The 17,112-nt window shown below is 45.4% G+C and overlaps 1 protein-coding gene across 5 annotated transcripts in view; it reads right to left on the reverse strand.

The window, feature by feature from the left end:
• ATE1 (arginyltransferase 1) overlaps positions 1-17,112 on the reverse strand; it is a 513,860-nt gene that overhangs the window by 435,062 nt on the left and 61,686 nt on the right. For all 5 annotated transcript variants that reach the window (XM_086922952.1, XM_086922953.1, XM_086922950.1 and 2 more), the window contains exon 4: positions 8,771-8,874. In XM_086922952.1, the coding sequence (XP_086779078.1) occupies positions 8,771-8,874 (104 nt within the window). The remainder of the gene's footprint in view (positions 1-8,770; positions 8,875-17,112) is intronic.

Consider the following 17,112-nt stretch of genomic DNA (forward strand, 5'->3'; position numbering starts at 1 on the left):
GGAAACAGCAGAGACCTTCGCACAGACAGAGCTCGTGCCTCGCAGGCCCCACCGTACTTTTTAAAATCTGAGCAGAGGAAAAATGGCACCACGGCAGACATATTAAAATAGCTCCAGGTATGTAAATGCAGGCGAACAAGTGAAAAGCTTCAAGAAGATGTGCGGCTCTTGCCAAAGGGTCAGGCATGGACACACGTAAACTCAGGAAAAGCACATTTTTATTTTATTTTCACAGGCGCGGCTGTCAATAAGTGGCACTGCCTTCTTGAAGGGCTGATGGTCGGAATCAGTGCCAGATATTTGCACCGGCGCTCATTTTTGGGGCTTATTGTTCATGATTAGACTTTGACAAGCAGTAGAAAGGCAGAAAAGGGAGAAATGAGGAGGAGAAAATATGGAAAAGTGACAAAAGGGAAGGCATAGATAAACAAGCATTTACAATGCAACGGTTTCGCCTTGGCAAAAGTTAGAGCTATTGGCATTGTAAATGACAACATTTTTATTTATGTGTTGGTTTTGAAAACAGATAAATAAATGACATTGTCATTTACATTGCCAATAGCTTAATCTCTCGCAAATGTGAGACCTATTGTACCCTACTGGACGAGCTCAGCAGACAGCAATTACTACCACACACACACACCCAGAGCCACAGACACCCAGAGCCACACACACACAGCCAGCCACACACACCCAGAGCCAAACACACACACACACCCAAAGCCACACACACACACACACACACACCCAAAGCCACACACACACACACACCCAAAGCCACACACACACACACACATCCAGAGCCACACACACACACCCAGAGCCACACACACACACACACACACCCAGAGCCACACACACACACACACACACCCAGAGCCACAGAGCCACACACACCCAGAGCCACACACACACACACAGAGCCAGACACACTCACACACCCAGAGCCACACACACTCACACAAACCCAGAGCCACACACACCCACCCAGAGCCACACACACCCACCCAGAGCCACACACACCCACCCAGAGCCACACACACCCACCCAGGAGAGCAAGCACAGCGAGGGGGCAGGGAAGCAAGCACAGCGAGGGGGCAGGGAAGCAAGCACAGCGAGGGGGCAGGGAAGCAAGCACAGCATGGGGGCAGGGAAGCAAGCACAGCATGGGGGCAGGGAAGCAAACCAGGGGGCAGGGAAGCAAACCAGGGGGCAGGGAAGCAAACCAGGGGGCAGGGAAGCAAGCACAGGCAGGTTGCAGGGGAGCAAGCACAGCCAGGGGCAGGGGAACCAGGGGGCGGGGGAGCAGCACAGCCAGGGAAGCAAGCACAGGCAGGTTGCAGGGGAGCAAGCACAGCCAGGGGCAGGGGAACCAGGGGGCGGGGAAGCAAGCACAGCCAGGGGGCGGGGAAGCAAGCACGGGCGGTGAAGCAAGCACGGGCAGGGAAGCAAGCACAGCAAGGGGGCAGGGAAGCAAGCACACTAGTAGGTTTCAAAAGAGATCCTGGGCTGCACAATTTTGAGATCAAGTATTTGTGCAACAGCTGGCCGGAGATCCCTACTGGAATACTGGGAGAGGGCATGAACCCTCTGCCTACTCAGAAACGCAGATAAGGAGCAAGATTACACTTTCAAGCAGGATGAAACAGAAAGCATGATGATCAACGCATAACCAGTGCTGCTGCCACAGCCAGAGTTAAAAAGGTAGAATAAGGTACGAACAATTAACATCACTTTTTTACTGCTTATAAATAAAAATCACCTGGCTTTAAAACACACTGTACTCTAATACAACGATCATTAAACCATGTTTCCTCATGTAAGTAATGAGGAGTGCTTTTCATAATGAGGTTTACTGAGTTACTGAAGGGCACGTAGGTAAGCAGCCATTCATACTCTGTAGCACGCAAAATGTATTTAATTACTTTCATTCAAGTTAAGAGGGATTCAGCATAAGCGAGTGCGTGCCAAACTCACGTTTTGATTCACGCGTTTAGTTTTTGTACCTTCCACAATGCCTCCTATTTGTTCATCCTTTTTCACAATAGTAAGCGGTTTTTACAGCACGTGTCCCATACAAATACTTAACAATGATATACCTTACACTGATCCCCACGCCCAGAATTCTTATATTTTCGCCTTGCCTGATAAGTATTATATGAGACACCCCAAACATTTTCTCCATTTTCTTAGTTAGTAGATTAATCCCCTCAACTGATTAAGAGCTACTACTGTAGTTCTTATTGGATGCATTCATAGTGGTGCAATTGATGCCAATGAATGCGTGTTTACAGCCTTCTCCCCATAGTGGGAATCTCAGGGTGTTGGTGCTGTATTTGTTACCAAGCGTATACTTGGCAGTAGGAAGTAAGCTACTGCTTGCCGAGTGCGCCAACCTTTGGGTGTATCATGCCACCTGGGTAGCTCCCGTTTAGTGCATCATAGGATACTCTTGATCAAGTTGCCCGTCTCTAATTACGTGCAAATGTAGATAGTTACTAATAGAGTCCCTTACTGTTCACGCTCATTGATTGCCCTCCATATGGATGGGAACTGTAGAGCGAGCAGACCAACCTCTCGCTCACTACACTCAATCTCCCACGATATTCACAAGGCGCATCCTATATGCTACAAAACATTGATTGCTCGAGGCATATAGGCTGGAGGTTCCTGTTGTACTATTTTTTCCTGAGATGGGGGGACACCATGCGTAGGACACACACACCATGATGCTCAGATGGGGTACCATGCCCATGTCGGGTGTGGTCTCTCTAAACCTGCTGTCAGCTGCTTCCCCTCCTGGTTTCATTGCAAAATATGAAGTTTCCTTACTCTCCTTACCTCACTGTCCACTACTTCATGATAGGCCGGTGGAGGGTCGAAGCCTCCGCGCCCGCTGCGACTGCCCTCGCCACTGTCCCCACGAGGGCCGCTGCTATCCATGGGCTCATACCCGCCGTAGTCCAAGCCCGGCCGCTCGTTTGTGAGCAGCGCCACCGCTTCATTGATGTCATTTTTTGCCAGACGCAATGCTTTCCGGATGGCACCAGGGTCAGCGAATCCCATGCACAGCAGGGTCGTGGTATGCTGCTCTTCTTCGCTCTCCATGTCACCCGTGCGCACAATCTCCTGGCCACTCACTGAGCTCTGCACCCGACACTTACGCTCCTGCGCGCCGCCATCTTCCCGGCCCTCCCACTTCCTCCCACTACCTCCCTTTCGGTGAACAGAACGAAGCCACTGGAGCTGCCAATCTCTTGTCACGTGACCCGACAAAAACTGATGGAGAGCAGGGAGTAACATCGTGATGAGAGACATAGAAGTAGGACACAAAATAAGCACGTTACCCAAGGGCTCAGAGACTGGAAAATGCACCCCGAGGCAAATGCTGTGCTTTGGAAACTTAACTACGGATAGAAAAATAGGATATTCTATTTTTTTAAATGATGTGACCAGACACTGTTCGTGTTAAATTAATGTACATTTTTATCCGAAGAAACATCCCACTTCTTACTCATACCCTGCGGAGGACAGCCGGGTGGGGAAGGATGGGAGCGAGAGCACGAGACGGGGCAGGCAAGGTAGGACAGGAGAGATGAGAGAGAGGGACAGGGAAGTTAGAGAGGCGGGAGAAGCGAAGAGGTCCCGGGCCGCGCTGTGATTGGCTGACGTCACGGGGGTGTCCCGGGCCGGCAGCCAATCACAGCGCGGCCCGGGAATGACGTCACGGGGGTGTCCCGGGCAGGCAGCCAATCGCAGCGCGGCCTGGGACAAAGGGGCGGGGCTTAAAAAAGCACCAGAAACGCCCCCGAATCGCGTTTTCAAGAGAAAGCGCGATTGACAGCCTCTGTCTCCCAATGGCTAGCCTCCATTTATGGAGCTAGCCAATTGGAAACAGAGGCGGTCTGAAGATCCCTACTGAAAACAAAAGTTTTCAAACTGGGAGGGGCACTTCGTGCCCCCCGCCAGGTCGAAACCTAAAAATGGGCGGATACTGCACACCGAACCCTTGGGGAAAGTACCTGAAACTATGTGTGGAAAAGCTGGAGCTGGAATCAGTCTGGAAATTAGGGACAGATAAAGTAAGCCTAAGTAAATTAGCCAATGCGGCAGTAAAAAGGAAATCCTTTTTGGAGGATAAAGAGACATTGGCAAAACGTCGGCATGGCTGGACTATCATGAACTCGTATACAAACTCAAAACCACTCGCTTACCTATTATCTCACTTTAGTGGCCATTTAAAAAAGGCTTTTATTGATTATCGGATGGGGATGCACATTTCAAAAGACTTATTACCGTCCTGGAAACCCTCCGACCAGAAGGAGCAATGTCGCCTCTGTGGGTATAAAACTGAAACCCTTGCCCACTTTCTTTGTGTTTGTCCTGCGCTGATAGGACAGAGACGACTGTTATTGAAACCTATTTTTAACGCGCTAAACATACGCTCTTGTAGACACGCTGTTACAAGCTGGCTTGGAGGTTCCTCCATAATCCTGGCATGCCGCGGAGTTAAATTCCTGGCTGAAGTAAGAAATCGCCTTGGACAAATTGAAAAGGGGGATCACCAGGTTGGTGGGTTATCAGAAACTTTTTTAACATGATGATCGTTCACGTTTTGACCCCAATTTTAATAGAAGCAGAGAGTTTATAACTCTAGTAGTTTTAATCCATTTTGTATCGCTATTTTATTATGCGAATTTTGTAATAATTTTAACCAATTATGCAAATAAAACTTTGATTTGATTTGAGTAGTTTCTGCTCAGTTTTATTTAGTAAGATCTGTGTAGGTCAGCGGTGTAATTGACTGTGTCATCGTGAGACAGACTAGGCCAAGAGTGAAAGGGATTGGTCCCAAGGGACAAAGAACAGAAGTGCAGCAAAACTGTAGAGACATCTTTAAAAGCGATGGATCGGCTCCAAATAAACTATCAAGATAAGTCGAAGAGGAATGTTTAACCTTCCTCCAGGGACCTGTAACCAGTGCATTAGTGGATTGCACATGATGACTCTCTTCCTGGTTTGACTGCCAATGTCCTTCAAGGTCACGGCGTCGTCCAATCACTGCAAACATATGCAAATGCTAATGGAGATGGGGTTACCCAGGGTCAGCCAGTAGAAGCACAGGAAGTGTGCAGTAAACTTGACACCACAAGCTTCGTTCATTCGCATTTTCAGGACTCAGTGGTGAATATCTGGAAGGGAGAGATTAAGAAAGATAGTGGAAAATACCAAGAGAGAGAGAGAGGGGGTTGGAAAAAAGTGTCATCCAATCGTTCGGTGATTTCAGAGTCTTTATTTAAAGGAGCCAATCACAAAAGGAGGGAGGGAGCACACTGACCCCACTCGCCCGGGTGCATTGTGGTAAATGCAGTGCCTGATAACCCTCACTTTAGCTGAACGTTTTTAGTATCACTCAGACTCTTACATATATGTATGTGTTGGTTAAGGAACAGAACAGCAGGCCTGACGTCATCCTGCAACAGTGTAATGGTATTTTAAGACCCGTCCACCGATGGACACGCCTTTTTACCCCGCCTCCCCCCTCACCTTACCACTGCCCCCGCGCGTTTCCACTTCTCTCTATACTTTCTCTGCTTTTCCTGTTTTCACCCTCTGCCCCCGCTCCTCCTTTCAACCGTTTTGTTTTCCTTCCGTCTCTGCTAGTCTCCCCTGCTGGCCTTTCCTGCTAGCAGCCTTTTCTGCCTCCACCTGGATGCGCTCATCCGTACCTGCTGTCTGACATACATCGTTTTTATCAATGTACCGTATCTATTTTTTTTCTTTTGTAAAGCGCTCCGATGCCCTCGGGCCTGGTTCATGCTATAGAAAACGGCATCTGTAAATACATACATTAATAAATAAACAAACTCTTGCAGCCTGGGGGGCTTTTCACACCCCCTGGCTGAATCCCCTTTATCTCTGAGAATGTCACAGAAAGGGGGCGGAGGAGGGGTTGGAGACAGGGGGCGCCGTGTGTGTGTGTGTGTGTGGGGGGGGGGGGGGGGGGAGGGGGCTTCTCTTAGCTCTCACATGCAGAGGGCGCTGCCTGCCTGTCACCGCCCTTTATCCTCATGAGGTCGGTAGATTTCAAATGGGTTGAGGCGAGGGAGCGGCTGTTATGCTTTAACTCTGGTTAAACAACAAAAACTAAGTTATTACTCCTAAAATATACACCCAGACAGCACCTAATATTGGCTTTGTGAAAACTGTCGTTTTTAAATCTCAAAAGGTTGACCCGTTTGTTGTCAGTCTGAGGTATCTCTCTTTCCAATTAGCTTTTTATTTATGGAAAAGAAGCCTGTAACTTATGATACGTAAAACAAAATCTAAAACTTTTATTTAACTTTTCTATGATTGGTTGTGTATATTTGTCGATTTGGACGATGCTCGTGTAGTAGTAAAACCACTTCAAGGCGCTAATAAAACCACGTGGTCACAGACTTCATGCACTATCCTATGAATGTGTCACAAACAAAGCATGCATTCTTCTCGGAGTTTGTAAATTTGTGACGTCACTTCCTGTGATGTTGTAGTGCACTGCGTACCGTAATTAGTCCCCCATCACTTTGTTTAAGGATCTGCTCGCCAATCATTGAGAACGGTGCCACAGACACTCCCTGCCTCTCTCTTACCACAGCTGCCTCTCTAGAGGGGGGCTACAGCACTTCTCAGAGTGGGGGGGGGGGGGGGGGGGCGGGCTGTTTCAACCTCGCTGCACTCACCCAAAAGGGCTGTGCATAACCCGAGGGCCTCATTTATGGGATCTGGCGGCGGGCAGTGTGTTATACTTGCCGCTCAGCCAGTGAGTGTTGTGTAGCATGTCTGTGCATGGCGGCGCTGCGGAATGTTGCATGAGTGAGGCTGGGAGTGCTGTGCTTTGGAAACTTAACTACGGATAGAAAAATAGGATATTCTATTTTTTTAAATGATGTGACCAGACACTGTTCGTGTTAAATTAATGTACATTTTTATCCGAAGAAACATCCCACTTCTTACTCATACCCTGCGGAGGACAGCCGGGTGGGGAAGGATGGGAGCAAGAGCACGAGACGGGGCAGGCAAGGTAGGACAGGAGAGATGAGAGAGAGGGACAGGGAAGCCAGAGAGGCGGGAGAAGCGAAGAGGTCCCGGGCCGCGCTGTGATTGGCTGACGTCACGGGGGTGTCCCGGGCCGGCAGCCAATCACAGCGCGGCCCGGGAATGACGTCACGGGGGTGTCCCGGGCCGGCAGCCAATCGCAGCACGGCCCAGGACAAAGGGGCGGGGCTTAAAAAAAGCACCAGAAACGCCCCCGAATCGCGTTTTCAAGAGAAAGCGCGATTGACAGCCTCTGTCTCCCAATGGCTAGCCTCCATTTATGGAGCTAGCCAATGATAGACAGAGGCGGTCCAAACATCCCTACTGTAGACAATAGTTTTCGATCTGGGAGGGGCTTTGCCCCTCGCCAGGTCGAAACCTAAAAAAAACTTCAACAGTGAGATAAAAAGCGCAGCCGTCATGGGACGGACAGAAGATGTGCACGCGGGGACATCCTTTACTGGCGGCGGACAAAAAAAAGTCCCCAGTGTATCACACCGCCAGTAAAGCATCCAATCCCCGCGTGCACATCTTCTGTCTCCCTGCGTGCACGCTTTGGAATCCGTATCGATTCCAAAAGGTCCTAGTCATGGCGAGAGCAGCGCATGCGCGCTGCTAATGCCAGACGAGACCCAAAAACCTGCAAGATACAAATCCACTAATACAATGCTTTGAACAAATGATAAAGAATTGTGAAAAGGAGATGTTTATTTCTTGCTGTCGGTTGTTTGCGTGTAAGTTAAGACAATGTGCGAAAACTTCTTTTTTTATTTTTAGCAAGTACTTTGGCAACAAAAGAAACTACAAGTGCGGCAGGGTGACGTCATATATAGAGGAGGATAGCAGCTGAGGCAGAACTCCACATAAATCATCCGACAGAGAGAAGTAGGGTACTGCAAATCACTGGGCAATGGCAAGACTGGGTGGCTGACTGTTCAGCCGGGGGAGATTAACATCAGACATGGCAGCTGTTGTAAGCATAGACTGACGAGGAGAGAGGTGGCTGGGGGATGGGGCTCTCACTTGTCCGGGGATTTATTTTGAAACATACATTTTGTTCAGTAAGTGTGACTCCTCATGAGACCTCACTCTATGTGAGGGGCCAGACAACTCTGCTTCAGCTGGATAGGGATGCGTGGGAGTTGGGCGCGATGGACCAGGAAAAGCAGCCACAACTTTGAGGTTTTAGAGGAGGGTGAGACCAGGAAACGCAAGCCGAAGCCAAAGAATAAGTAGTGCAGCAAACCTATTTATATGGCCAGAATGGAATGGCTCTAAGTAAAAGAGCCAGTCGCTAGGGACAGAACCACCCACTGAAAGGAGGGACAAGTGTGAAAACTGGCCATAGAAAAGAAGGGAATTTAGACAGGCGCACTAAGTAACCAATTGGGAGCGAGGGGTGTGATCAATGCCAATAGAGAGATTATCCCATGCCTCGCAAAGCAGCGCATGTGCTGCTAGGCTCGACCTAAAAAGGCATCAAAAGACTACCACATGTAGTCACTAGATGGCAAAAGAAGCAAGAAAGTTCTATACTGAGAAAATATGAAGATTGAGAATCGCTGAGGAGCTCGCAGACTTTATATTCAATCAACAGCAGCCCTTACATCGCTAGACCACAAGTGGAACACAGTGAGGCAATAGTGCATCTATTTGGTCACTCTCTCCAGTGCGGCCTAAAGAAATAACTCACCGTCATGTAGGGGTTTTGCAGCAGAGTCCTTGCTCAGGTACTTTAGCATCTTCTTCAAAACTTTCTTGTGGGACTTGTGAGGTTGAAAGTGCAAACAGGAACATCTTTAGAATAGAACAAACATGTTGAACTGTGAATTTTAACAGAGAAGTTGACCATTGCAAATAGTTATTACAATAAATCACAGTTACTTTAAAGTAAATAAAGATACTCAAATGAAAAATAAATCCTTATTCTTATGGGGAATGGGCAGAGGGAGTCATGAAAGAAATAGGCATTGGCAAAGTCAATAGGTCTCTCCTTTAGGAATCAATTGCTTTTGGTGTTGCTATACAGCATTGGAATGATGTGCAGGACTGTCAAAATAAAAAATGTAAATTAAAAAAAGTGCAATGGTGGTTGCCTTATTCCGATGCATCAAAACAGGTGTAGGCGATGCAGGCTCCATTTCCTTTTACTTTTTATTTACCAATCCTACTCGGCGGACTGGGGAAAGGATTGGGAAAAGCAGAACTTAGAGGGTGAGTAGCACAAGAGGGAGAATACACCAACGGAAGCAAATACAAGGACAGGGCAACACGGAGCAAGGGGTGGGAGGATAGAAGCACACGGATGATAGGGAGCAGCCAGGGAGAAAGAAACACACAGACAAGAGAGCGCAACAACAAGCAGGAGGGTTAAAAAAAAAGGCATATAATGGAGACAGCTAGAAAACACGTGCATTTGAGGAGTGTATAAGCAATAAGAAACAAGAGAGCAGAGAAAAGTGAGAAAAGCAGACGGACGAGAGACAGAAACATTTTGGGAGAAATTAAAAAGCAGGAAAATGGCAACTTTCTAAAAGTGGCATTTTCAAAACTGCAATAAAACCAAACTTTACCATAAAATAGTATTTTTAATACAATTTCAAAGATACCCAACATGAACTGATTACCTGTTCCCATTTTGAAGTTATTTCTTATTAAATGTAATATGGTAACTCCAATGTTACCATTGGTAACATTGGTAAACAATTCCTCTTGATCGCAACCAATCAACGATCATCCGCGAGTGGATGGAACACCTAACGGCACTAGACAGTCAACCTCTCATCATCGATTCTGCTAAATCTCTGGGAATAACCCTAGACGAAAAACTAAACATGCTGAAACACATCAGCGCTGCAACAAAGGGTGCAAATTTTCAGATTAACACACTAAGAAAACTGAAACCCTTCATTCCCACAAATGACTTCAAACAGGCAGTTCAATCTCTAGTAATTCCCAGAGTTGACTATGGGAGTGTCGCACTCTGGTCCACCCAAATCAACAACCGCTCCTCTCAGAGCCTCTATCAATACAGCAGCTAGACTCGTCACAGGCACCAAACGCAACTGCCATATCTCCCTTGACCTTCAGGCCCTCAACTGGCTCCCTTTTGAGGCAGGAATCCAGTTAAAAATAGCCTTTATGACACATAAGGCACTTCATCACAAACCCCCGAGATACCTAGCGGAGAAACTAGTTCTTTCAGGCGGCAACAGGACTACCAGGAGCTCTAACAATCTTCTTCTGAAACCTAAACGCTTCTCCAAGAAAAAAACATACAATCGTACTTTCTCAGGAATGGCACCCAGGATTTGGAAACCTCTACCCCTGGAAACGAGATTTAACTCTTCTACGGCCCATTTAAAAAAAGAAGTGAAATCAATTCAAATGGCCAAATTCACTTGAACTTGCCGAGACATTACTGCAGCTATGTACTAATCTTTAACTGTTCCTAGGTCTTACTGTCATATATGTATCTGTATGTATCACTGTATCTAAATTTATATGTGTTTATATGGCATTACCTATACTTGATCTGTAAAGCGCTCTGATACCCGGAAGGGTCTTGTTCGCGCTATACAAAACTGACAAAATAAAAAAATAAAATAAATAAATAGTGAAAACGAATGTAATCGTTTTTCAAAATCAGGACATGCAAACCTTAAAAGTACATTCCTTACTGACAAAATATTCTACACACTACCATCTGGGCTGTCCAGGGTCTACCTTAGGGGTGACTTTTATGTATTAAAAAGGAAGGCTTGGGCCTGGGCAAAATGTTTGTCAGGCCAAAATGGCAGTTTAAAACTACACACACAGGCTGCAATGAAATGCCCGAGACATGTTTGATAGGGCTAACTAAGTGTGGCAAGGTCAGTGCTGCAGGCCTACTAGAAGCATTGTATTACAGGCCCTGGGTTCACATAGTACCACATTACCAGGGGCTTATAAGTAAATGAAATATGCCAATTGAGGATAAGCCAATGTTGCTATGTTTTAATTCAGCACTGGCTAGCAGCGGTAAAGTGCACATAGTCTTGAGGCCAGCAAACAAAAGAGATCAGCAAAAATGGAGGAGGGAGGCAAAAGGTTTGGGTGAAGAGCACCCTAAGGCTGACAGCTGTAACACATACCAAAATGGAATGTGTGAATTTGAGATGAAAATGTGTGCATTTTCAAAACTCATAAGTTGATGTTTAGAGAAAAATGACTAAATTCCCCAAATATATTTAAAGCTGTTATAGAAGTGATAAAGTATGTAGTATTGGACAGAATAATTGCTAATACTATTAGCTTCGTACCAGGAGCTTTGCAGCTATGGCTGTTTTGTATTACCCATGAAGAGCCATCCACAATCACAAACCCTTCTTTCAATCACTGCTGGCAACCATGTCTGCTGAACTGATCACTGCTAGGAAGGCTTGGGCCTGGGCAAAAGGTTTGTCAGGCCAAAATGGCAGTTTAAAACTACACACACAGGCTGCAATGAAATGCCTGAGACATGTTTGATAGGGCTAACTAAGTGTGGCAAGGTCAGTGCTGCAGGCCTACCAGAAGCATTGTATTACAGGCCCTGGGTACACATAGTACCACTTTACCAGATGCTTATAAGTAAATGAAATATGCCAATTGGGGATAAGCCAATGTTGCTATGTTTTAATTCAGCACTGGCTAGCAACGGTAAAGTGCACATAGTCTTGAGGCCAGCAAACAAAAGAGATCATCAGCAAAAATGGAGGAGGGAGGCAAAAGGTTTGGGGGAAGAGCACCCTAAGGCTGACAGCTGTAACACATACCAAAATGGAATGTGTGAATTTGAGATGAAAATGTGTCCATTTTCAGAACTCATAAGTTGATGTTTGGAGAAAAATGACTAAATTCCCCAAATATATTTAAAGCTGTTATTGAAGTGATAAAGTATGTAGTATTGGACAGAATAATTGCTAATACTATTAGCTTCGTACCAGGAGCTTTGCAGCTATGGCTGTTTTGTATTACCCATGAAGAGCCATCCACAATCACAAACTCTTCTTTCAATCACTGCTGGCAACCATGTCTGCTGAACTGATCACTGCTAGGAAGGCTTGGGCCTGGGCAAAAGGTTTGTCAGGCCAAAATGGCAGTTTAAAACTACACACACAGGCTGCAATGAAATGCCTGAGACATGTTTGATAGGGCTAACTAAGTGTGGCAAGGTCAGTGCTGCAGGCCTACCAGAAGCATTGTATTACAGGCCCTGGGTACACATAGTACCACTTTACCAGATGCTTATAAGTAAATGAAATATGCCAATTGGGGATAAGCCAATGTTGCTATGTTTTAATTCAGCACTGGCTAGCAACGGTAAAGTGCACATAGTCTTGAGGCCAGCAAACAAAAGAGATCATCAGCAAAAATGGAGGAGGGAGGCAAAAGGTTTGGGGGAAGAGCACCCTAAGGCTGACAGCTGTAACACATACCAAAATGGAATGTGTGAATTTGAGATGAAAATGTGTCCATTTTCAGAACTCATAAGTTGATGTTTGGAGAAAAATGACTAAATTCCCCAAATATATTTAAAGCTGTTATTGAAGTGATAAAGTATGTAGTATTGGACAGAATAATTGCTAATACTATTAGCTTCGTACCAGGAGCTTTGCAGCTATGGCTGTTTTGTATTACCCATGAAGAGCCATCCACAATCACAAACTCTTCTTTCAATCACTGCTGGCAACCATGTCTGCTGAACTGATCACTGCTAGTAGTCCTGCATATTGTGGCCACTATTGTAATCAAGTCTTAAGTAGTCACTATTAGAAAGCTAATAATATTTATATGTCAGGATGATTTCCATTCAATACAAGTAACTCATTATACAGAAAAGGTTGGAGACTCCTGGTCTAGATGCAATGAATGAAAGAGGAGGACTGGTAATTTCATACTGGATGCCAACAAGAAAAGGTGTGAAGACCACATTGCCCCAATTTCTAAGCATCAGCACTCCCTGTGTCCTATAGTGATATATATTCACACTACATTATCACATAATCTCCTGCTCTAGAGCAGAAATGTCGAATGTAGAGCAGAAAGATCCAGATCAATGGCAGGTTTTCATGATATCCACATAAGATAAATACTAATACCAGTTAGTCTAAATGTTACTCGATTACATAGTCTGACACTACGCTGAAACTTTGGCATGGATCTTGCCTTGCTGAACCTAGACTAGATACTCCGTTCTAGAGCCATGCCTGCAGGGGATATCCTCACCTCCTCCACGCTCTATATAAAAACTAATTTCATTTCAGAGGAACATGAAATTCTCTACCATACCTCGCCTTCTCCTTCAGACTAAACAGATGCATATAGAAACATGTTTCCATCTTTCGGATCCTACTTTCTTTCATCCTGTTAAAGGCTCAGTGACTATTAGTGTTACAATCTACCTCTCTGCTATGGGAAGGCTAAAGTAAGTGGGGAGTATCTTAGGAGTTGAACAGACAAGTTTCCAGGCGCTTCAGCAAAATAAAATGCATAGACAGAGGCAAGGAGTTCCAGTGATTCATTGGTAGGAAACAGAAAGCTCTCCATCCTGTGATTTCCTAATACGGCTTACAGCAAGAAGAAAAGTGGTTTAGTAAAGAAAAGAAGAGGTTGGGGACATCTTTTTGAGGTAAGGGAGTTACAGCCCTTAACGGCCAGGTGGTTCAAACAGACGGATTTGAACATGGAACGCTTACCAATCAGAAGACAATGCAGCTAGCGAAGATCGGGGATAACCGAGGGGAAAATGCAAGAATAAGGCAAACAGCTGCATTCTGCACCACTTGCCGGCAGCAAATTAGACAGAGGGACGCCCAGACAGAGGGCACTGCAGTAGTGCAGGCAGGGCATAATGATCACATTAATCATCATTTTTCTAGCAGACAAAGAAGGATTTTTCTAGGCATACAAAACTTTAAGAAGTAGGAAGAAGCAGTGCATTCAATTTGCTTAGACAAGGAGAGTAAGCGAGGAGTCAAAAATGAGTCCTAGGTTCCTTGCAGTGAGGACTTGGTTTGGGGAGGTGGATGCGGGTGGCGGTCTGTAACTCCTGGGGCCACCAATAGGAGGATGAGATAGAGGGAGAGGATTAGAAAATACTGACCTCCATTTTGCGATTATTGAGCTTGATACTCAATTGGACACATCCAAAGACAAACTTGGCTTGGGTTGTGGAAAAAATGACATTGATCAATACAATAATCGGGGTAACATCAGCGAAAGGCAAAATCTGAAAGCCATAAGAACGATTAAGTCAGATGAGAGGAGTGATCTAGATATTAAAAAGGCAAGAGGTTCAAGAAGGAACCCTGCAGATCACTACAAGTCACAGGAAGGAGGCAGACAGGAATGGAGGAAGATTAACTCTTTGTGTGCGATTTGTCAGAAAACTGCCATCGAAGCAAACCCTTGTTTATATATTCCACAATCAAAATGCTGGTCAATAAAAAACGTTGTGAGAGGCCACATCCAAAGCTGTGGACAGATCATGTAGGATCTAGGTGGCAAACTCTCCCTATTCACAATGGTACAGATATCGCAGTTTCTGGACCATGACTTGAATGGAACCATGACTGGGCCTCTTCCAGGAGATTGCTTACTTCGAAGAAGGAGGAGAGTTGGGAATACATTATTTGTCCAATGGTTTTAACAGGGAAGTACATCAAAGAGACCAGTAGTTGCTAAGCACTGTAGGAACTACCTTAACTTTTTAGTAGAGGAGTGTCTAGATTACAGAGTTCAGCCAGCAGAGGTGCTGTAAAATCCTCTGCAAGGGCAAAAACAGACTCAATAGGTATATTGGTAAAGGCCAGTAAAGCGGCAGCATTAGGAAGACTCAGAGAGTAGGAAGAGAGGAGGGATATGATAGATCCCAAAGAGAGATCAGGAGCGAAAGCACAATATTTAACAATCTTAATTTGAAAACAGAAAGCTAGCTCTGATCAGAGCTTTTAGGAAGGTGGAATAAACGACTTTTAAAGGCAAAGGGGTCACACAAATCTTTTAAAATAGCAGAGACTTCACAACAACATTTGTCAACATTGAAAGAGATTGGCCTGCTTCAAAAGGATTTTGCATTGCTTAATGGGCAGGGAGTAGTTCGTTTTCAGGATGAGATCAGAATCTACCCTCCAATTACATTTCAAGGCCGTGCAATTACTTTTAGAAATCCTAAACTCATTACACCAGAGGCTGAGGAGGATTAGCAATGAGGCAGGCAAAGTTTGAGAGGAATAACGGTGTTGAAAGCTGAGGTGATGCAGATGCTCAAATTGCTGCATTGAGATTCAAGATCGTGGATGAGAGCTACCAATACAGATGGCTGCACACTGCATGGTGCTCAACCCCAACAATACAGAAATTATTTGTTTCTCTTCATCCACTTTTGAAGCCAATCCTTCTCTCAACTCCCTACTGAATGTAGGCACCATTCCACCTCTGCATAGACCCCTAGGATTGTGTTCAACACAAAAACAAGATTTTAGACCATCACGAGGACAACTACTATCTGCCAGCAGCCATATGCTTGAAATCTGTAAAATCCACACCTTCCTCTCCGTCACGAACCTTATTAATCCTGTAGTCATGAGCTATTACAATCTGTAGGCAGACCGGTGCACACAGAGAGGTATGTTACTGAACAAAGTCCTTCAAAGCGTACGACAAGACAACAACATACAGGACTCCTGCAGAGACATGAAAGCTAATCTCTTCTGATCAACTTGCAACTCTTAATAAATGCAACCTAACTCTGCAGTACACTTCTTGTAGGAACATAGATCGACCCCAGTCTGATATCGTCACTCAGCCTCTTTACAGCTGGTTAGTGGCTGCCTTGGTGTCATCCAAGTCTACTTTTAATCACACTCCCTGCCCTTGATGAAGTACTGAAAACAACTTCAGCATGGCAGCTGACTTGGTGCTCCTCAGGATGTACTTCCACACTTACTTCAGTAGCACTCCGAGTACTCTAAAACATCTCATAATGCAAAATATAACACAATGTGTGTATATATGTATGTATGTGGTAGTTCTATATAGCGGACCTAGCCAAAAGGCAGTGGATCACTGTAAATGGTCAAAGGCAAACTTTAAGTCAGCCAGTAATATGAGAGGAAGCAGAGTTGTAGACAGAAAATGCAGTGTGATGTAGTGTTCTTTAAAGAGGGGAGTTTTAAACTCTTTCCTAAATTGGAGCAGCGTTGGGATGATCCAGAGATGTAGTTCCAGATCCTGGGTGCATTGATGGAAAAGGACTGTTTTTGTTTTTTTCTTGTTTTACACTTTTCAGTCTACAGTTTGGCTGTATCATGACTGAGTGTGCTCAAAACCACCAGGGATGGTGAGCTTTCCTGCAAGATAAGCAAGATTGCTGGTTGTGATTCTCTGAATATGATGCAGCTGGTTTTGAAAATGGTGCGGGTTGGCAAGGGGAGCCAATAGAGTTCCATCATGGTGGGGGTGATGTGATGATAATTCTTCAGGTCATGGATGAGGCGTGCAGTAGCTGACACTTGTGCCAGTGTGGAGTCTGGGAGGCTATGGAGCAGTGCATTACCACCATCCAGATGAAAGAATACAAGGGCTTGGATAGCAGTTCTGACTTTGTTTCTGGAAGAAACTATTTGACGAGAGAACTGGTACCAGACCGTCTTCGCATTTTTGGCAATGGGTTCCTTGAGGTTGAGACTTGTGTCCAATGTGAATCCAAGTGATCTGGCAAACGGTGAGAGTTGGGGTTTGAAGTGATCAAGGTTTAGGTCACTGAGCCAGGTTTGCACTGAGTCATGTTTGCTGGCTACTTGTAAAGTGCACAGGTATCTTGGCAGTGAATAACAAAGGTTTATTGTTACCCAAGTAATGTGTGCCCATTTAATCAACTTCAGAGGGGTGATGGGCATAGTGCACCCTTTGAAATTTACACTTGCGACCTTAAGGCCAAAACAGATTCCTGAAGTGGCAACATTAGTCCATTGAGCCACCACACCCAGACCAGCTAGGGTGTGTTCAGGC

Source organism: Lissotriton vulgaris, chromosome 5 (assembly GCF_964263255.1).
Source record: "Lissotriton vulgaris chromosome 5, aLisVul1.2, whole genome shotgun sequence".
Lineage (NCBI taxonomy): Eukaryota > Metazoa > Chordata > Amphibia > Caudata > Salamandridae > Lissotriton > Lissotriton vulgaris.